Raw genomic sequence first — 22,278 nt, forward strand, 5'->3', positions numbered from 1 at the left:
TGTAATATCTCCAAATTTGCAGACGACACAAAGCTGGGTGGGAGGGTAAGCTGCGAGGAGGATGTCGGGAAACTCCAGTACGATTTGGACAGGTTGGGTGATTGGGCAGAAACATGGCAAATGCACTATAATGTGGATAAATGTGAGGTTATCCACTTTGGTGGCAAAAACAGGAAGGCAGATTATTATTTGAATGGCAATAGATTGGGAGAAGGGGAAGTGCAATGAGACCAGGGTGTCCTTGTGCACCAGTCGCTGAAGGTAAGCATGCAGGTGCAGCAGGCGGCTAAGAAGGCAAATGGTAAGTTGGCCTTCATAGCAAGAGGGTTCGAGTACAGGAACAAGGATGTCTTGCTACAGTTGTACAGGGCCTTGGTGAGACCACACCTTGAGTATTGTGTGCAGCTTTGGTCACCTTACCTGAGGAAGGACGTTCTTGCCATGGAGGGAGTGCAGCGAAGATTCTCCAGGCTGATACCTGGGATGGCAGGAATGACGTATGAGGAGAGATTGTGTCAATTGGGCTTATACTCACTGGAGTTTAGAAGATTGAGAGGGGATCTCATCGACACCTATAAAATTCTGTCAGTTCTGGACAGACTAGATGCAGGAAGGATGTTTCTGATGGCCGGGGAGTCCAGAACCAGGGGTCATAGTCTAAGGATAAGGGGTAAGCCATTTAGGACTGAAATGAGGAGGAATTTCTTCACCCAGAGAGTGGTGAACCTGTGGAATTCTCTGCCACAGAGGGCGGTGGAGGCCAGTTCATTAAATATATTCAAGAAAGAGTTGGATATATTTCTTGAGGCTAAAGGGATCAAGGGATATGGGGAAAAGGCAGGGACAGGGTACTGAATTTGGATGATCAGCCATGATCTCATTGAATGGCGGAGCAGGCTCGAAGGGCCGAATGGCCTACTCCTGCTCCTATCTTCTATGTTTCTATGTATCATCCACAAACTTGGCTACATTACACTTGGTCCCTTCTTCCAAGTCATTAATGTAGATTGTAAATAGTTAAGGCCCCAGCACCAATCCTTGTGGCACCCCACTGGTTACCGTTTGCCAACCGGAAAATGACCCATTTATCCCAACTCTCTGCTTTCTGTTAGTTAGCCAATTCTCTATCTATGCTAATATATTACCCCCAACTCCATGAGCTCTTATCTTATGCAGTAACCTTTTATGTGGCACCTTATCGAATGCCTTCTGGAAATCCAAATACACCACATGCACTGGCTCACCCTTATCTACCCTGCTCATTACATCCACAAAGAACTCCAGCAAATTTGTTAAACATGATTTCCCTTTCATAAAACCATGCTGACTCTGTTTGACTGCCTTATGATTTTCCAAATGTCCTGCTATTGCTTCGTTAATGAAGGACTCCAGCATTTTCCCAACAACAGATGTTAGGCTAACTGGTCTATAGTTTCCTGCTTTCTGTCTCCCTCCTTTCTTAAATAGGGGTGTTACATTTGCAGTTTTCCAATCTGCTGGGACCTCTCCAGAGTCCAGGGAATTTTGGTATATTGCAACCAATGCATCCACTATCTCTGCAGCCACTTCTTTTAAAACCCTGGGATGCAGGCCATCTGGTCCAGGGGACTTGTCATCTTTTACTCCCATTATTTTACCGAGTACTTTTTCCTCAGTGATTGTGATTGTCTTTAGATCCCCCCTCCCTGTGGCCCCTTGATTATCCATTATTGGGATGTTGTTAGTGTCTTCTACAGTGAAGACAGATACAAAATATTTGTTCAGAGTCTCTGCCATTTCCCCGTTCCCCATTATTAATTCCCCATTCCCATCCTCAAAGGGACCAACATTTACTTTAGCTACTCTCTTCTTTTTTATATACCTGTAGAAGCTCTTACTTTCTGTTTTAATATTTCTTGCCAATTTACTCTCATAATTCATCTTCTCTCTCTATTATTTTTTAAGTCATCCTTTGCTGGTTTAAAAAAAATTCTGAATCCCCTGGTCTCCCACCAATCTTGGCAACATTGTATGCCTTCGTTTTCAATTTGATACCATCCTTTACTTCCTTAGTTAGCCACGGATGGTGCTCCCTTCTCTTAAAAGCTTTCTTTCTCACTGGAACATATTTTTAATAAGAACATAACATAAGAACATAAGAAATAGGAGCAGGAGTAGGCCAATCGGCCCCTCGAGCCTGCTCCGCCATTCAATAAGATCATGGCTGATCTGATCCTAACCGCCAATCCACTATCACAGAACCATCTCCTGAATCTAACAGAATTAGACACACGAAATAGGAGCAGGATCAGGCTACACGGCCCCTGGGCCCGCTCCGCTACCCACAGGGCCATGACCGATCCGAACCTAGACTCATGTCCAAATTCCTGCCCGCTCCCCATAACCCCTAATTCCCTTTACTTCTAGGAAACTGTCTATTTCTGTTTTAAATTTGTGTAATGATGTAGCTTCTACAGCTTTTTGGGGCAGCATATTCCATGGACCTACCACCCTCTGAGTGAAGTAGTTCCTCCTCATCTCAGTTTTGAAAGAGCAGCCCCTTATTCTAAGACTATGCCCCCTAGTTCTAGTATCACCCATCATCGGGAACATCCTCCCCGCATCCACCCGATCCAACCCCTTCACAATCTTATATGTTTCAATAAGATCGCCTCTCATTCTTCTGAACTCCAATGAGTAGAGTCCCAATCTACTCAACCTTTTGTTGAGAGTTATAAAATATCTCCTTAAATGTCCGCCACTGCATTTCAACTGTCTTACCTTTTAATTTATTTTTCCAGTCCACTTTAGCCAGTTCTGCCCTCATGCCATTGTAATTGCCTTTGTTTAAGATCAGGACACTGGTTTGAGATACAACTTTCTCACCCTCCAGCTGAATTTGAAATTCAACCATGTTATGATCACTCTTTCCTAGAGGATCCTTTACGATGAGATCATTTATTAATTCTGTCTCATTACACAGAACCAGATCCAAGATAGCCTGCTCCCTGGTTAGTTCCCTTACATACTGTTCTAGGAAACCATCCCGGATATACTCTATGAACTCCTCCTCAAGGCTACCATGGTCAATTTGATTTGTCCAATCAATGTGAAGATTAAAATCACCCATGATTGTTACCGTACCTTTTTTACAGGCTGCCATTATTTGTTGATTTATACCTCATTGATGTATGTGGGATTTATTGCAATTTGCCGTGTGCAAATTGGCTGTCACATTTCCAACATTACAACAGTGACTACACTTCAAAAGTACTTCATTGGTTGTGAGCGCCTTGGGATGTCCTGAGGTCATGAAAGGTGCTGTAAGTTTTTCTTTCTTTCATTGAATGATTGCAGCTTTTTGGTCCCTATCTTTCTGCTTGGAGGGCCCAGTCTATCTGAGGATACCTAAAGCAGGTTTAGACAGTGAGTAACTGAGCCATGCAGATCCCAGGTACAGTACGCTGAGTTAACAAAAATAGGAGCAACTTGCATTTATATAGCGCTTTTACCGTAGTAAAACATCTTAAGGTGCTTCACAGGAGCGTTATCAAACAATATTTGACATTGAGCCACATAAGGAGATATCAGGACAGATGACCACAAGCTTGGTCAAAGCAGGTAGGTTTTAAGGAGCGTCTTAAAGGAGGAAAGAGAGGTAGAGAGGTGGAGTGGTTTAGGGAGGGAATTCCAGAGCTTAGGGCCCAGGCAGCTGAAGGTGCAGCCACCAATGGTGGAGCGAAGGAAATCAGGTATGCGAAAGAGGCTAGAATTGGAGGAATGCAGAGATCTCGGAGGGTTGTGGAGCTGGAGGAGATTACAGAGATAGGCAGGGAGGAGACCATGGAGGGATTTGAAAACAAGGTGAGAATTTTTTAATTGAGGCTTTGCCGGAGCCAATGTAGGTCAGCGAGCACAGGGGTGATAAGTGAACGGGACTTGTTGAGAGTTGGGATACGGGCAGCAGAGTTTTGGATGATGTTAAGATTACAGGGGGTGGATGGTGAGAGACCAGCCAGGAGACACTGGAATAGTTGACTGATCTGTGAGCGGGGAGCAGCAGCATTGTTACAAGCAGTATCCAGTCCCCTGGGCTAGGGAGGGGAAACGTCAATCACGATTCCCACTCCTGATCTCTGATCCTGATCCATCGCACCCTGCTGGAAAGGGCTTCATCATTGATCCACCGACCAAAGTTACGGAGCCTGGGAATTATCCGCTCTGCTTCGCCGCAACTGCAGGGCAAACTGTGGATTGACACCCGCAACTGGCCTGAATTATGATGCTGAAGCCCGATTATCAATTTAGTTTGGCTCTCGGGGCCTCTTCAAGTTCTGGCACATCGCTGGAATGGCGGCCGGTTTGAGGTGCTGAGACCCCCTCGGACGGCTGAAAGGAGCAACCAACGCCAGCCGCTGAACCCAAGAGGTTATCTCAAGCAGAGCCAACAATCGTAACATGGGTTTCACTGGGTTGGAGAATCATAGAATCATACAATCACGTAGCACAGAAGGAGGCCATTCTCCCCATCATAAGAACATAAGGAATAGGAGCTGGCGTCGGCCATTTGGCCCTTCAAGCCTGCTCCGCCATTCAATAAGATCATCGACCTCAATGCCACCTCCCCGCACGATCCCCATATCCCTTGATTTCCTTAATATCCCAAAATCTTCGATCTCTGTCTTGAATATACTCAACAACTGAGCCTCCACAGCCCTCTGGGGCAGAGAATTCCAAAGATTCACAACCCCCTGAGTGAAGAAATTCCTCCTCATCTCTGCCCTAAATGGCCGACCCTTTATTCTGAGACCGTGACCCCTGGTTCTAGACTCCCCAGCTATCGTGCCTGTGCCGGCTCTTTGAGCGAGCTCTCCAATTAGTCCCACACCCCCTACTCTTTCCCCACAGCCCTGTCATTTTTGCCCTTCAAGTATTTATCCAATTCCCTTTTGAAAGTTACTATTGAATCTGTTTCCACTGCCCTTTCAGGCGGAACATTTCAGATCAAAACAACTTGCTGTGTAAAAACATTTCTCCTTAATTTCCCTCTGGTTGTACACAGAATAAATTTCTGCCTCACAATTTGGAGCGACAGGAATGTCTTGTATTTATTGTAAGAAGTCACACAACACCAGGTTATAGTCCAACAGTTTTATTTGAAATCACAAGCTTTCGGAGCGCTGCTCCTTCAGCAGGTGAAATGGAGAGATGCATAAAGACACAGCTTATATAGTCAGAGAATAATGTCAGATGATTACAGGTAATCTTTCCAACTGCCATTTATCACACCTCGGCAGAGAGATAATCACAGCAATCAAAGGTGTGAATGGTGTCCAAACAGGTCAGTCAGGAAAACAGTACATCAAAGAACAATGAGGTGGGGTCACCAGGGGTCAAATGTTGCAGATGCTGGGGTCTGTATGAAAAACAAAAAACAGACAAAAAAACATTTTTTTTGCTGGAAATCACAGCAGGTCCGGCCGCATCTGTGTAGAGAGAACAAGCCAACGTATTTATTGAGAGGCTAACGGGAAGGGCCAAGGTTGGCGAACACCACGGTTGGTTTGACCTGGAGAGAAGAGCAGGTAAACGTGGAATTCATGGTCAGAAACACCAACATTGGGTTTTATTATTTCAAATCAGTGGCTCAGTCTGCATTTCCCAAACTAAATTGTGTAACTGTGCTTTATGCTCACACCCTTGTGTTCAAATCCCTCCATGGCCTCGCCCCTCCCTATCTCTGTTACGTGCTCGAGCTTTACAACCCCCCCTGAGATATCTGCGCTCCTCCAATTCTGGCCTCTTGCGCATCCCCCCGATTTCCTTTGCTCCACCGTTGGTGGCTGTGCCTTAGCTGCTGAGGCCTCGAGCTCTGGAATTCCCTCCCTAAACCTCTCCGCCTCGCTACCTCTCTTTCCTCCTTTATGACGCGTCTTAAAACCTACCTCTTTGACCAAGCTGTGGGTTACCTGTCCTAATATCTCATGTGACTCGGTGTCAGATTTTGTCTGATAGTCGCTCCTGTGAAACGCCTTGGAATGTTTTATGACGTTAAAGGCGCTGTATAAATGCAAGTTGTTGTTGTTGTTGATCCTGTGCACTGATTGGGGAGATTAGAAAAGCCAGCATGCAGTTTCTGGTTTAGTATTTGTGAGTCAGCGGGATGGAGAGAGAGAGGGAGAGAAAGAGGGACAAAAGGTCAGCTTGACCAGTAGTGAAGGATAATGTGACACTGGTCTTCTAACTGAGTCAGAGCTGAGGCCAGCTTACTGTAAACACAGCTCTGTTCTGACATCATGCTTAGCAAAATCCCCAAAGGGCAGCAGCATCCAGCGACTGGAGTAAACAGCCGGTGAGAGACACTGGCTACTTGTTCCTCTGCTGTTCCATCTGCCTGTCTTTCAATTGATAAAGAAAGAAAGACACACATTTCTACAGCGCGTTTCAAAAATTCAGGACATCCCAAAGGACTTTACAGCCAATGAAGTACTTTTTGAAGTGGAGTCGCTGTTGTAATGTAGGAGACACAGCAGCCAATTTGCGCACAGCAAGCTCCCACAACCAGCAATGTGATAATGACCAGAACATCTGTTTTAGTGATGTTGATTGAGGGATAAATATTGGCCCCAGGACACCGGGGAGAACTCCCCCGCTCTTCTTCGAAATAGTGCCACGGGATCTTCTATGTCCTCCTGAGAGGACAGACTGAGGTTGGGGGGGCGGGGGTGCGTCTGGTGAAATTGGTCTTCACCAATAGTGTGAAACGGCTTCATTGCAAACCAGCAGACCGGTTTAAACCATGCCTGGTTACAGCAAATGGGAAAAAAATTCGGGCACAGTGTAAAATGGGCCGCCGATTCACAATGAGTGCGTATCGCACTGATGGCGTAGAAATTCATTCCCCTGAATAATTCACCCCTACAATCCATCCCTGACCTCGGGAAAGTCCATCTCATTGGATAACTCCACCCCTACAGTCCATCCGATTGGGTAACTCGCCTCGCCACAACAACAACAACTTGTATTTATATAGCGCCTCTAATGTAATAAAACGTCCCAAGGTGCTTCACAGGAGCGCTCTAAAACAAAATTTGACACCGAGCCACACAAGGAGATATTAGGACAGGTTGGTCAATGAGCTCGGTTTTAAAGGGCGTCTTAAAGGAGGAGAGGGAGGCAGAGAGGTTTAGGGACGGAATTCCAGAGCTCAGGGCCCAGGCAGCTGAAGGCACGGCCACCAATGGTGGAGCGATTAAAATCGGGGACGCTCAAGAGGCCAGAATTGGAGAAGCGCAGAGATCTAGGAGGGTTGTGGGGCTGGAGGAGATTACGGGAGGGGTGAGACCATGGAGGGATTTGAAAACAAGGGTGAGAATTTTATATTGAGGTGATGCTTAACTGGGAGCCAATGTAGGTCAGCGAGCACAGGGGTGATGGGTGAACAGGACCCCATACAATCCATGTCTCTTCCTTATCCCTTTTAGTGTCTCTGTGAAACCATACAGTTACCCTTAGATCCAATCTTACAGCGGCAGTCTGAATATTCCTCCAAAAAGAAGGCCTCTATCGACATTTTGATCAATAAATGTGTTTAAACATTGATCGTAAAATGAAGCAATGCACATAGATATTAATAGACAGATTACTTATGTTGATATATCACTGTTATTATTTCTGATGTCATACTCCCGTAAAGCAATTGCTCATCCTAAAGCTGGGCAGGGATCACGTTTCCTCTGTTTGCAATCAGTGTGGGGAGTCAGCACATCCCATTACTCCCGGGAGAGTTCAGTCCAGTAATGGGGATGATTCAGATACCGGGTTTTAAATGGGCTTGGTTCAGTATGGGGACAGTTCAGGGATTGGGATTTACTGGGCTCAGTAAAGTATCGGGACAGTTCAGGGATTGGGATTCACTGGGCTCGGTTAAGTATCGGGGCAGTTCAGGGATTGGGATTCACTGGGCTCGGTTCAATATGGGGACAGTTCAGGGATTGGGATTTACTGGGCTCGGTTCAGTATGGGGACAGTTCAGGGATTGGGATTCACTGGGCTCGGTTCAGTATCGGGACAGTTCAGGGATTGGGATTCACTGGGCTGGGTTCAGTATGGGGACAGTTCAGGGATTGGGATTTACTGGGCTGGGTTCAGTATGGGACAGTTCAGGGATTGGGCTTCACGGGGCTCGGTTCAATATGGGGACAGTTCAGGGATTGGGATTCACTGGGCTCGGTTCAATATCGGGACAGTTCAGGGATTGGGATTCACTGGGCCCAGTTCAGTATGGGGACAGTGCAGGGATTGGGATTCACTGAGTATTGTAGCTGCGTCTGACCCTGTCTCACACACTGGACTGCGATCAGGAACAGGAGCAGCAGTGATGGTCCCCACCCCAGCCCAGCAGACCAGATCTCGTTGGAGCACCAGTGTCCAGCGATCCGCGACCTCAGGACAATCTGAGGAATGGACCGGGACTCTTCTGCTTTTTGTGGTTCAGTTATCAACCCGATCCCAACTTGCACGCACTGAACCATCGAACTTTGTGCTTCTAATTAAAGCCTTTTTGTTTTGCTTTTGCATCCGAGGCTCATTTCTGTTTAGTTCTAACTCGGCCAAGACTATCAGAATGACAGCGGGGCTAAAAGGGTTAAATTATGTGGACAGGTTACACAGACTAGGCTTGTATTCCCTCTTGTGTAGAAGGTTAAGGGTGATCCAATCAAGGTGGTTAAGATGATTAAAGGAGTTGTTACGATAGATAGAGAGAAACTATTTACTCTAGTGGGGGGAGTCCAGAACAAGGGGGCATAACCTTAAAATTAGAGCCAGGCCTTTCAGGGGTGATGTCAGGAAGCACTTCTTCACACAAAGGGGAGTGGAAATCTGGAACACTCTCCCCCAAAAAGCTGTCGAGGCTGAGGGTCAATTGAAAATTTCAAAACCGACATTGATATATTTCTGTTAGGTAAAGGTATTAAAGGTTACAGAACCAAGGCGGGTAGATGGAGTTAAGATACAGATCAACCATGATCTTATTGCATGGCGGAACATGCCCGAGGGGCTGAAAGTTCTCCTGTTGCTATGTTCCTGGGCTGACAGGTGTATGCAGCGCCCGAGGTGAGATCACAGCTGCGCTCAGCTGACCAGGATCCCAGCTCAGCCTTTCTTTTTCTGACACTCCTCTACGGGTGACAGATTGCACGATATGCCCCTTTCTCACTGTGATACTGTCCGTCTGGGAGAATCGCACAAGGAGTTAGATCCAAGTGTCAGAGCACAGGAGGGAGCTACAGCCTGGAGGCGAGAGAGCATCAGGCAAGGGCCACCTAGCACTCTGTGAACCTTCAGGACAAGCTGCTGCTTACACGCTCTGTGTCCGAACAACAAGGACAGAGCAGATGGTGTTTAAATTTACCTCTGTGCGCTCATCAAGGTTAGGGTTGTTAGTGCCGAGGAACAGAACATGACCCACTTCAGTACAGCAGTGACCCATCAAACACTCCCAGGGCAGGTACAGCACGGGTTAGTTGCAGAGTAAAGCTCCCTCTACACTGTCCCATCAAACACTCCCAGGGCAGATACAGCACGGGTTCGATACAGAGTAAAGCTCCCTCTACACTGTCCCACCAAACACTCCCAGGGCAGGTACAGCTCGGGTTAGATACAGAGTAAAGCTCCCTCTACACTGTCCCATCAAACACTCCCAGGGCAGGTACAGCACGGGTTAGATACAGAGTAAAGCTCCCTCTACACTGTCCCATCAAACACTCCCAGGGCAGGTACAGCACGGGTTCGATACAGAGTAAAGCTCCCTCTACACTGTCCCATCAAACACTCCCAGGGCAGGTACATCATGGGTTAGATACAGAGTAAAGCTCCCTCTACACTGTCCCGTCAAACACTCCCAGGGCAGGTACAGCACGGGTTAGATATAGAGTAAAACTCCCTCTACACTGTCCCATCAAACACTCCCAGGGCAGGTACAGCACGGGTTAGATACAGAGTAAAGATTCCTCTACACTGTCCCGTCAAACACTCCCAGGGCAGGTACAGCATAGGTTAGATACAAAGTAAAGCTCCCTCTACACTGTCCCATCAAACACTCACAGGGCAGGTACAGCATGTGTTAGATACAGAGTAAAGCTCCCTCTACACTGCCCCATCAAACACTCCCAGGGCAGGTACAGCACGGGTTAGATACAGAGTAAAGCTCCCTCTACACTGTCCCATCAAACACTCCCAGGGCAGGTACAGCACGGGTTAGATACAGAGTAAAGCTCCTTCAACACTGTCCCCATCAAACACTCCCAGGGCAGATACAGCAAGGGTTAGATACAGAGTAAATCTCCCTCTACACTGCCCCATCAAACACTCCCAGGGCAGGTACAGCACGGGTTAGATACAGAGTAAAGCTCCCTGTACACTGTCCCATCAAACACTCTCAGGGTAGGTACAGCACAGGTTAGATACAGAGTAAAGCTCCCTCTACACTGCCCAATCAAACACTCCCAGGGCAGGTACAGCATGGGTTAGATACAGAGTAAAGCTCTCTCTACACTGTCCCATCAAACACCCCCAGTGCAGGTACAGCTCGGGTTAGATACAGAGTAAAGCTCCCTCTACACTGTCCCATCAAACACTCCCAGGGCAGGTACAGCATGGGTTAGATACAGAGTAAAGCTCCCTCTACACTGTCCCATCAAACACTCCCAGGGCAGGTACAGCACGGGTTAGATACAGAGTAAAGCTCCCTGTACACTGTCCCATCAAACACTCCCAGGGCAGGTACAGCACGGGTTAGATACAGAGTGAAGCTCCCTCTACACTGTCCCATCAAACACTCCCAGGGCAGATACAGCACGGGTTAGATGCAGAGTAAAGCTCCTTCTACACTGTCCCCATCAAACACTCCCAGGGCAGATACTGCAAGGGTTAGATACAGAGTAAATCTCCCTCTACACTGCCCCATCAAACACTCCCAGGGCAGGTACAGCACGGGTTAGATACAGAGTAAAGCTGCCTGTACACTGTCCCATCAAAGACTTTCAGGGCAGGTACAGCACAGGTTAGATACAGAGTAAAACTCTCTCTACACTGTCCCATCAAACACCCCCAGTGCAGGTACAGCTCGGGTTCGATACAGAGTAAAGCTCCCTCTACACTGCCCAATCAAACACCCCCAGGGCAGGTACAGCATGGGTTAGATACAGATTAAAGCTCCCTCTACACTGTCCCATCAAACACTCCCAGGGCAGGTACAGCATGGGTTAGATACAGAGTAAAGCTCCCTCTACACTGTCCCATCAAACACTCCCAGGGCAGGTACATCACGGGTTAGATACAGAGTAAAGCTCCCTCTACACTGTCCCGTCAAACACTCCCAGGGCAGGTACAGCACGGGTTAGATATAGAGTAAAACTCCCTCTACACTGTCCCATCAAACACTCCCAGGGCAGGTACAGCACGGGTTAGATACAGAGTAAAGATTCCTCTACACTGTCCCGTCAAACACTCCCAGGGCAGGTACAGCACGGGTTAGATACAAAGTAAAGCTCCCTCTACACTGTCCCATCAAACACTCACAGGGCAGGTACAGCATGTGTTAGATACAGAGTAAAGCTCCCTCTACACTGCCCCATCAAACACTCCCAGGGCAGGTACAGCACGGGTTAGATACAGACGAAAGCTCCCTGTACACTGTCCCATCAAACACTCCCAGGGCAGGTACAGCACGGGTTAGATACAGAGTAAAGCTCCCTCTACACTGTCCCATCAAACACTCCCAGGGCAGGTACAGCACGGGTTAGATACAGAGTAAAGCTCCTTCTACACTGTCCCCATCAAACACTCCCAGGGCAGATACAGCAAGGGATAGATACAGAGTAAATCTCCCTCTACACTGCCCCATCAAACACTCCCAGGGCAGGTACAGCACGGGTTAGATACAGAGTAAAGCTCCCTGTACACTTTCCCATCAAACACTCTCAGGGTAGATACAGCACAGGTTAGATACAGAGTAAAGCTCCCTCTACACTGCCCAATCAAACACTCCCAGGGCAGGTACAGCATGGGTTAGATACAGAGTAAAGCTCCCTCTACACTGTCCCATCAAACACTCCCAGGGCAGGTACAGCATGGGTTAGATACAGAGTAAAGCTCCCTCTACACTGTCCCATCAAACACTCCCAGGGCAGGTACAGCACGGGTTAGCTACAGAGTAAAGCTCCCTGTACACTGTCCCATCAAACACTCCCAGGGCAGGTACAGCACGGGTTAGATACAGAGTGAAGCTCCCTCTACACTGTCCCATCAAACACTCCCAGGGCAGATACAGCACGGGTTAGATACAGAGTAAAGCTCCTTCTACACTGTCCCTATCAAACACTCCCAGGGCAGATACTGCAAGGGTTAGATACAGAGTAAATCTCCCTCCACACTGCCCCATCAAACACTCCCAGGGCAGGTACAGCACGGGTTAGATACAGAGTAAAGCTGCCTGTACACTGTCCCATCAAAGACTCTCAGGGCAGGTACAGCACAGGTTAGATACAGAGTAAAACTCTCTCTACACTGTCCCATGAAATGCCCCCAGTGCAGGTACAGCTCGGGTTAGATACAGAGTAAAGCTCCCTCTACACTGTCCCATCAAACACTCACAGGGCAGGTACAGCATGTGTTAGATACAGAGTAAAGCTCCCTCTACACTGCCCCATCAAACACTCCCAGGGCAGGTACAGCACGGGTTAGATACAGACGAAAGCTCCCTGTACACTGTCCCATCAAACACTCCCAGGGCAGGTACAGCACGGGTTAGATACAGAGTAAAGCTCCCTCTACACTGTCCCATCAAACACTCCCAGGGCAGGTACAGCACGGGTTAGATACAGAGTAAAGCTCCTTCTACACTGTCCCCATCAAACACTCCCAGGGCAGATACAGCAAGGGTTAGATACAGAGTAAATCTCCCTCTACACTGCCCCATCAAACACTCCCAGGGCAGGTACAGCACGGGTTAGATACAGAGTAAAGCTCCCTGTACACTTTCCCATCAAACACTCTCAGGGTAGGTACAGCACAGGTTAGATACAGAGTAAAGCTCCCTCTACACTGCCCAATCAAACACTCCCAGGGCAGGTACAGCATGGGTTAGATACAGAGTAAAGCTCCCTCTACACTGTCCCATCAAACACTCCCAGGGCAGGTACAGCATGGGTTAGATACAGAGTAAAGCTCCCTCTACACTGTCCCATCAAACACTCCCAGGGCAGGTACAGCACGGGTTAGCTACAGAGTAAAGCTCCCTGTACACTGTCCCATCAAACACTCCCAGGGCAGGTACAGCACGGGTTAGATACAGAGTGAAGCTCCCTCTACACTGTCCCATCAAACACTCCCAGGGCAGACACAGCACGGGTTAGATACAGAGTAAAGCTCCTTCTACACTGTCCCTATCAAACACTCCCAGGGCAGATACTGCAAGGGTTAGATACAGAGTAAATCTCCCTCCACACTGCCCCATCAAACACTCCCAGGGCAGGTACAGCACGGGTTAGATACAGAGTAAAGCTGCCTGTACACTGTCCCATCAAAGACTCTCAGGGCAGGTACAGCACAGGTTAGATACAGAGTAAAACTCTCTCTACACTGTCCCATGAAACGCCCCCAGTGCAGGTACAGCTCGGGTTAGATACAGAGTAAAGCTCCCTCTACACTGTCCCATCAAACACTCCCAGGGCAGGTACAGCATGGGTTTGATACAGAGTAAAGCTCCCTCTACACTGTCCCATCAAACACCCCCAGTGCAGGTACAGCTCGGGTTAGATACAGAGTAAAGCTCCCTCTACACTATCCCATCAAACACTCCCAGGGCAGGTACAGCTCGGGTTAGATACAGAGTAAAGCTCCCTTTACACTGTCCCATCAAAAGCTCCCACCAATCACTTGAAAAGGAAACATTTACAGGGCAATGGGTAAAGAACGGAAAGGTGGGACTAATTGGAGAGCCCTTTCAAGGAGTCGGCACAGGCACAATGGTCTGAATTGCCTCCTTGTGTGCGCTGTGCTCTATGATTCTTGTAAGAAGTCACACAACACCAGATATAGTCCAACAGCTTTATTTGAAATCACAAGCTTTCGGTATCAGGCAGAGCAAGTGTCATCGAGATGTTCAGGCCGGTCTATATCGAGGTAGCTAAACTCGAGGAGCGCAGCCATGAATACTTACTCCACGAGTACTCACCGGTTTGATCCCGTGTCCCATCGCCACGTGGTGCGAACTCCTGGCGCTCAGCACGTTCTATCACCAACATCACCTCACGTTTATTCAATTTCAGCCAATTCAAATCATGACAGGGGACCGAGAACTTGGCAACAGAGGGTAGGGGATAAATAAAATACACCAGCGAAGAGCTAGCACAGGTACGGTGGGCCTCGCTGAGGAGAAGCCTCTCGCTGGAGTCGCACAGGCTGCCACTGACCATTCCCCCTTCTACCTCCTTCTTTCTCAGAGAGCCTCTTTGTCACCGATTACTTCACCAGGACTCCCCGCAAGCTCAACGCCTTCACGTCTTTCGCCAGCGCCGAGCTCTTTCACTTCCACGTGCCTGAAGATACGGTGGTGGCCGTTTGGAACCTCATCACCTTCAAGGAGCAAGGAGGCAGTTTCGGAGATACCTGCCCGGACCGAGACATCACTGTGTGAGTAGTTCTGGGGCAGAGCTGCAGCTGCCGGGGCTGGTGGGGTGAGACGGGGTGGGGGGTGGGGGCGGATGGGGGGCTAGATTGAGGGTGGGGATGGGATGATGGCATTTTGGGAGGGTTGGGGGCTGGGTGGAGGGTGGGGGTGGGTTGGGGGCTGGGTGGAGGGTGGGGACGGGATGGGGGGTGGGTGGGGTGGGTCGGGGAGGCACGGGAGGTGCAGAAAGGGGCAATTAGCAATGTGCGCGGAATAAATTGGTTATTAATCTGGAAGTAGCACTTTAAAAAGAATTACATAGAATTTTACAACACAGAAACAGACCATTCGGCCCAACTGGTCCATGCTGATGACAAGCCTCCTCCCACCCCTCTTCATCTCATCCTATCTGCAAAATCATCTATTCCTTTCTGCCTCAAGTGTTTATCTAGCTTCCCCTTAAGTGCATCTGTGCAGTTCGCCTCAACCACTCCCTGTGGTAGCGAGTTCCACATTCTAACCACTCTCTGGGCAAAAATGTATCTCCAGAATTCTTTATTGGATTTATTAATGACTATCTTATATTTATGGCCCCTTATTTTTGGTCTTCTCCCCCACAAGTGGAAACATCTTCTCTACATCTACCCTTCGTAATGTTAAAGGCCTCGATCAGGTCACCACCCCTCAGCCTTCTCTTTTCTAGAGAAAAGAGCCCCAGCCTGTTCAGTCTATCCTGGTATAACCGCTCTATTCTGATATCATCCTTGTAACTTGTTTTTGCACCTTCTCCAGTTCCGCTATATCCTTTTTGTAATAGTACTCCAAGTGTGGTCTGACTAAAGTTCGAGACAAGTTTAACATCACTTCTCTGCTTTTCAATTCTATTCCTCTAGAAATGAACCCCAGTGCTTTGTTTGCATTTTCTAAGACCTTGTTAACCTGCATTGCTACTTTTAATATAAACAGAATATGCTGGAAATACTCAGCAGGTCAGGTAGCGCGATGATGCCTGACCTGCTGAGTGTTTCCAGCATTTTCTGTTTATATTTCAGATTTCCAGCATCCACAGTATTTGCTACTTTGAATGATTTGTGAATATGTACCCCTAGATCCCTTTGCACCTCTACCCCATTGAGCATCTTATTTTCCAAGCAGTATGTGGCCTCTTTATTCTTCCTACCAAAACCACCTAACACTGAGGAGAATTTTTTTTTACACACCGAGTTTTTATGACCTGGAGCGCACTGCCAGAAAGGACGGTGGAAGCAGATTCAATAGTAACTTTTAAAAGAGAATTTGATCAAAACTTGAAAAGGAAAACATTTGCAGGGCTACGGGGAAAGAACAGGGGGTAGTGGGGCCAATTGGGTAGATCTTTCAAAGAGGCCGAATGGCCTCTTTCTGTGCTGTATGATTTTATGATTCTATGAACAGCTAGCACAGATTTGTTAAAAGCAAGTTGTTTGATAAATTTAATAGAGTTTTTTGATTTGATTGGATAGATAGAGGAATGCAGTAGATAAGAACATAAGAAATAGGAGCAGGAGTCGGCCATTCGGCCCTTCGAGTCTGCTCCATCATTCAATAAGATCATGGCTGATCTTCTGCCTCAACTCCATTCACTGGCCCTATCGCCATATCCCTTGATGCCCTTACTAGTCAGAAATCTATCGACTTCTGTTTTGAATATACCCAATGACTGAGCCTCCACAGCCCTCTGGGGTAGAGAATTCCAAAGATTCACCATCCTCTGTGTGAAGAAATTTCTTCTCATCTCAGTCCTGAATGGCCTACCCTTTATCCTGAGGCTGTGGCCTCTGGTTCTAGACTCCCCAGTCAAGGGAAACATTCTCCCAGCATCCACCCTATCAAGCCCTGTAGTAATTTTGTATGCTTCAATGAGGTCCCCTCTCATTCTTCTGAATTCAAGAGAATACAGGCCTAGTTTACTCAATCTCTTCTCATACGACAGTCCCGCTATCCCAGGAATCAATCTCGTGAACCTTCGTTGCACTCCCTCTATGGCAAGTATATCCTTCCTTAGGTAAGGAGACCAAAATTGTACACACTACTCCAGGTGTGGTCTGACCAAGGCCCTGTATAATTGGAGTAAGACTTCTTTACTCCTGTACTCAAATCCTCTTGTAATGAAGGCCAGCATACCATTTGCCTTCCTAATGGCTTGCTGCACCTTCACATTCACTTTCAATGAGTCATGTGCAAGGACACCCAGGTCCCTGTGAGCATCTGCGGTGTATATGGATTTTCAGAAGGTGTTCGATAAGGTGTCTCACAGAAAGTTTGTTGCAAACAACAGCAGGCGGATGATACAAGAGCAGATGTAGCAGCATGGATCGGAAGTTGGTTAGGATTACTGGGTCTTGCTTGAGGGGTGAACTAATTGAGGTGTTTAAAATAACAAAGGGATTCGATAAGGTAGATAGAAACTATTTCCTGTGGTGGGGAATCCAAAGCAAGGGGACATAATCTTAAAATTAGAGCCAGGCCGATCAGGGGGGAAATCAGGAGGTACTTTTTCACCCAATGGGCAGTGGGAATCTGGAACTCTCTCCCCCAAAATGCTGGGGGTCAATAGAAATTTTCCAGACTGAGATCGGTAGAATTCTGTTGGGTAAGGGTATCAAGGGATATGTATCCAAGGCAGGAAAATTAAGCTGAGGTTCAGATCAGCCGTGATCAACTGAATAGCGGAACTGGCGCGAGAGGCCGAATGGCCTCCTCCTGTTCCTATGGTCAGATTGGAGAAGGGGTGGGAAGTGGTGTTCCCCAGGGGTCAGTGCTGGGTCCTGTTTTGTTCTCAATAGTTGCTGGTGACACAAAAGTAGGAGGTTTGGCCAACAGTGAGGAGGATTGTGAGAGACGTCAGGACAGGTTGGTGAAATGGCAGACTGGTGGAAGATGCAAGTTAATGCGGAGAAGTTTGAGGCAATACATGTTGGAGGTAAAACAACTAATTGATGAACATACTCAATGCAAAGACCCTGAAGGGTGTGGATGATCAGAGTGATCTCAGGGTTCAAATATATCATTCCCTGAAAGTGCGTGCAGGTAGATAAAAGCAGATAAAGGCCAACAGCATTTTGTTTTTTTAAATTAGGGCGTAGAGTAAGAAAGTAATAATAAGTTTATACAAAGCATTGTTAGACCACTGTTAGAGCACTGTGTGTAACATAGAAACATAGAAACATAGAGATAGGAACAGGAGTAGGCCATTCGGCCCTTCGAGCCTGCTCCGCCATTCAATGAGATCATGGCTGATCTTCCTCTGAGATCTTAGCTGATCTTACCAGTTCAGTACCCCGTCCCCGCCTTTTCTCCGTAACCCTTAATCCCCTTAGCCTTCAGAAATATATCCAATTCTCTCTTGAAAATATTTATTGAATTAGCCTTCACAGCCCTCTGTGGCAGGGAATTCCACAGGCTCACCACTCTTTGAGTGAAGAAATTCTTCCTCATCTCTGTTTTAAATGATTTGCCCGCTATTTTTAGACTGTGGCCCCTGGTTCTGTGCTCCCCTGCCATTGGAAACATTCTCTCTGAATTCAGCCTGTCCAGGCCTGCCATAATTTTATATGTTTCGATGAGATCCCCTCTCAATCTTCTAAACTCCAGTGAGTACAAGCCCAAACTATTCAATCTCTCCTCGTAGGTCATTCCCGCCATTCCAGGTATCAGCCTGGTGAATCGCCGCTGCACTCTTTCCATGGCAAGAACATCCTTCCGCAGATGGGGCGACCAAAACTGTACACAATACTCCAGATGCGGTCTCACCAGCACCTTGTACAGCTGTAGTAAGGTATCCCTATTCCTATACTCGAACCCCCTTGATATGAAGGCCAACATACCATTTGCCTTCTTAATCGCCTGTTGCACCTGCATGCTCTCCTTCAGTGACTGGTGCACAAGAACACCCAGGTCCCTCTGCACTTCCCCATCTCCCAATCTATTGCCATTTAGATAATAATCCACCCTCCTGTTTTTACCCCCAAAGTGGATAACCTCGCATTTATCCACATTATAGTGCATCTGCCACGTATCCGCCCATTCCCCCAACCTGTCCAAATCGCACTGTAGCCTCCTGACATCCTCATCAGAGCCCACCCCTCCTCCTAGTTTAGTGTCGTCAGCGAATTTGGAAATATTGCATCCAATTCCCTGATCCAGATCATTTATATATATTGTGAACAGCTGGGGTCCCAGGACAGATCCTTGCGGCACCCCGCTGGTCACTGCCTGCCACTCCGAAAACGAGCCGTTTATTCCAACTCTCTGTTTTCTATCCGCCAGCCAGTTCTCTATCCACGTTAATACTTTGCCCCCAATCCCATGAGCCTTAATTTTGCATGATAATCTTTTGTGTGGAACCTTATCGAAGGCTTTCTGGAAGTCAAGGTACACCACATCCACTGGCTCTCCCCCATCTATTTTACCAGTTACTTCCTCAAAAAATTCCAGCAGATTAGTCAAACACGATTTACCCTTTGTAAATCCATGTTGACTCTGTCCGATCCTTTCCCCATTTGTCAAGTGCTCCGCTATTTTATCCTTAATAATGGACTCTAGCATTTTGCCCACAACCGATGTAAGGCTTACTGGTCTATAATTCCCTGCTTTCTCTCTACCCCCCTTTTTAAATATTGGGGTAACATTAGCTACCCTCCAATCCACGGGTACTGTTCCCGAGTCAATGGAGTTCCGGAAGATGATCCTTAGAGCATCTGCTATCTCCAGGGCCACCTCCTTAAGTACCCTAGGATGTAGTTTATCAGGCCCCGGGGATTTGTCGGCCTTCAGTCCCCTCAACTTACCCAACACCATATCCCTAGAGATACTAATTTCTGTCAGCTCCTCCCTCTCATTAGTCCCTATGTTTGCTGATATTCCTGGGAGGTTATTTGTGTCCTCCTTTGTGAATACAGAACCAAAGTATGAGTTTAATTGGTCTGCCATTTCCTTATTCTCCATTATATATTCTCCCGAATCGGACTGCAAGGGACCGACTTGGGATTTTACCAGTCTTTTCCTCCTGATATACCGATAAAAGCTTTTGCAGTCTGTCTTTATGTTTGCTGCAAGTTTACTTTCGTATTTATTTTCCCCTTCCTGATTAATCCCTTTGTCCTCTTTTGCTGTATCCTGTACTGCCCCCAATCTTCCGGTCTGGTGCTTTTTTTTGCCAGTTGATATGCCCTTTTTTTTTATTTTATGCTGTCCCTAATTTCCCTCGTTATCCACGGTTGAGTCACCTTTTTAGGTTTATTTTTATGCCAAACCGGTATAAACATGTTCTGGAATTCTTCCATTCTATCTTTGAATGTGTAGTATTGGTTAGACCACTGTTAGAGCACTGTGTGTAGTATTGGTTAGACCACTGTTAGAGCACTGTGTGCAGTATTGGTTAGACCACTGTTAGAGCACTGTGTGCAGTATTGGTTAGACCACTGTTAGAGCACTGTGTGTAGTATTGGTTAGACCACTGTTAGAGCACTGTGTGTAGTATTGGTTAGACCACTGTTAGAGCACTGTGTGCAGTATTGGTTAGACCACTGTTAGAGCACTGTGTGTAGTATTGGTTAGACCACTGTTAGAGCACTGTGTGTAGTATTGGTTAGACCACTGTTAGAGCACTGTGTGCAGTATTGGTTAGACCACTGTTAGAGCACTGTGTGTAGTATTGGTTAGACCACTGTTAGAGCACTGTGTGCAGTATTGGTTAGACCACTGTTAGAGCAATGTGTGTATTATTGGTTAGACCACTGTTAGAGCACTGTGTGCAGTATTGGTTAGACCACTGTTAGAGCACTGTGTGTAGTATTGGTTAGACCACTGTTAGAGCACTGTGTGTAGTATTGGGGAGACCACTGTTAGAGCACTGTGTGCAGTATTGGTTAGACCACTGTTAGAACACTGTGCAGTATTGGGGAGACCACTGTTAGAGCACTGTGTGTAGTATTGGGGAGACCACTGTTAGAGCACTGTGTGCAGTATTGGTTAGACCACTGTTAGAACACTGTGTGCAGTATTTGTTGTGTATGTACCTTTAAGGGAACAACTGGTCTCAGACTGCAGTACCGGCAGTGACCACCCCTGTATAAAAGGCACTAGCAGCCTTCTGTAGTTTCAGTTCCAGGTTGTCTCCATTCAGTAAAGACTTGTTATAATCAACTCCTGCCGTCCGTGTCTCAATTATACACGGACATAATATTGGCGACGAGCAGATACGAACTTACCTACAGTCTGCACCACCTCATGGGATCCATCCCTGAAGCGAAGAGAGCAGAGGTCGAGGCCAGAAAGAAGAAAGAAACAGTAGAAACGGGCGTCGACCGTGGGCATCCGCCTCTGAGTCAGCGGAGTTGAAGATTTGCAGGAGAGGCTGTCGAGAGTGGGGCTTGGTTACTGTCGACGGTGCTTCAGCTAATCGGGCTGGTGGCAGGTAGTACACTGATCCTTCCTGGGCTGCGGCGGTCTAGAACTCGAGTGGGTGGCTTGCAACGGGGCCGAGCAGCGTTGTCGGGAAGAGGAGAGAGAGAGAGGGTGGAGCACACAGGGCGCGGCCGGTGTTACGAAGCCGGGCAGCGTACAGACCCGAGAAGAGGGAGGCAAGAGTCCTGCAGGGTTGTTCCGACGACGAGAAAATAATAAAATAAAAAAAATTAAACACGCAGAAAGCCGCGAGGAGCTGCAGTTTACAACGGAAACCGTGGAAAGCAGCGCTAGCAACAGCGGGGAAGAAGGCAAAGCGCGGGAGGCGCCATCTTAATCCAGCGGGGAAGAAGGCAAAGCGCGGGAGGCGCCATTTTGTTAAATCAGGGAAGAAGGCAAAGCGCGGGAGGCGCCATTTTAGATTTCCAAGATGCCGAAGACTGGCTATATCACTGCCTTTGATAATGCAATAGAAGACTGGACCACGTATGTGGAAAGAGTCGAGGTATATTGCGAGGCAAACAAAATAGCCGATGAGAAAAAGGCATCGGTACTGCTAAACTTAATGGGCGCAAGAACGTACGGCCTATTGCGGGACCTGATTACTCCAGCCAAACCGAAGGCGAAGAGTTTTAACGAAATTGTTGCTATCCTACAGGAACACCTAAACCCTGCACCGCTGCTGATAGCAGAAAGATTTAAATTCCACAGGAGAACTCAGCATAAAGATGAGAGCAATGCTGATTACCTTACGGAACTACGCAAGCTATCAAAGCACTGCCAGTTCAGAGCAGGACTGGCAGATACCTTACGGGACAAATTTGTCTGTGGACTCCTGAGTGAAGGAACCCAGAAGAGGTTACTCTCAGAGAAAGAGCTGACGCTAGATAAGGCTTTCAGCATGGCAGTATTGTACGAAGCAGCAGCAAGGGGAGCTGCGGAAATACAACAAGAGCCACAGGAATACGGCACCCACGAAATGACACGGGGATTTGCAAAATATTATCGCTGCGGCAGAACAAACCATGACCAGAAGGACTGCTGGTCCAAGGACAAAATAGGCAGGCAGTGCGGAAAGATGGGACACATTGCACGAGTTTGCAGGTCTGGGAAGAAGACCAACGACAACAAAAAGGCTACTAAGGAACCGTACAGGAAAGTACAAAAGATGACGGATA

At 47.5% G+C, this 22,278-nt stretch overlaps 1 protein-coding gene across 1 annotated transcript in view; it reads left to right on the top strand.

Annotated features, from left to right (window-relative positions):
• The window catches only part of tmem8b (transmembrane protein 8B), a 292,912-nt gene that overhangs the window by 67,957 nt on the left and 202,677 nt on the right, over positions 1-22,278 (top strand). The window contains exon 2 of the mRNA XM_085969962.1: positions 14,487-14,676. Coding sequence (XP_085826088.1) covers positions 14,487-14,676 — 190 coding nt within the window. The remainder of the gene's footprint in view (positions 1-14,486; positions 14,677-22,278) is intronic.

Source organism: Somniosus microcephalus, chromosome 1, assembly GCF_052327205.1.
Source record: "Somniosus microcephalus isolate GS21.2 chromosome 1, FLI_Smic_1.0, whole genome shotgun sequence".
NCBI classification, from domain to species: domain Eukaryota; kingdom Metazoa; phylum Chordata; class Chondrichthyes; order Squaliformes; family Somniosidae; genus Somniosus; species Somniosus microcephalus.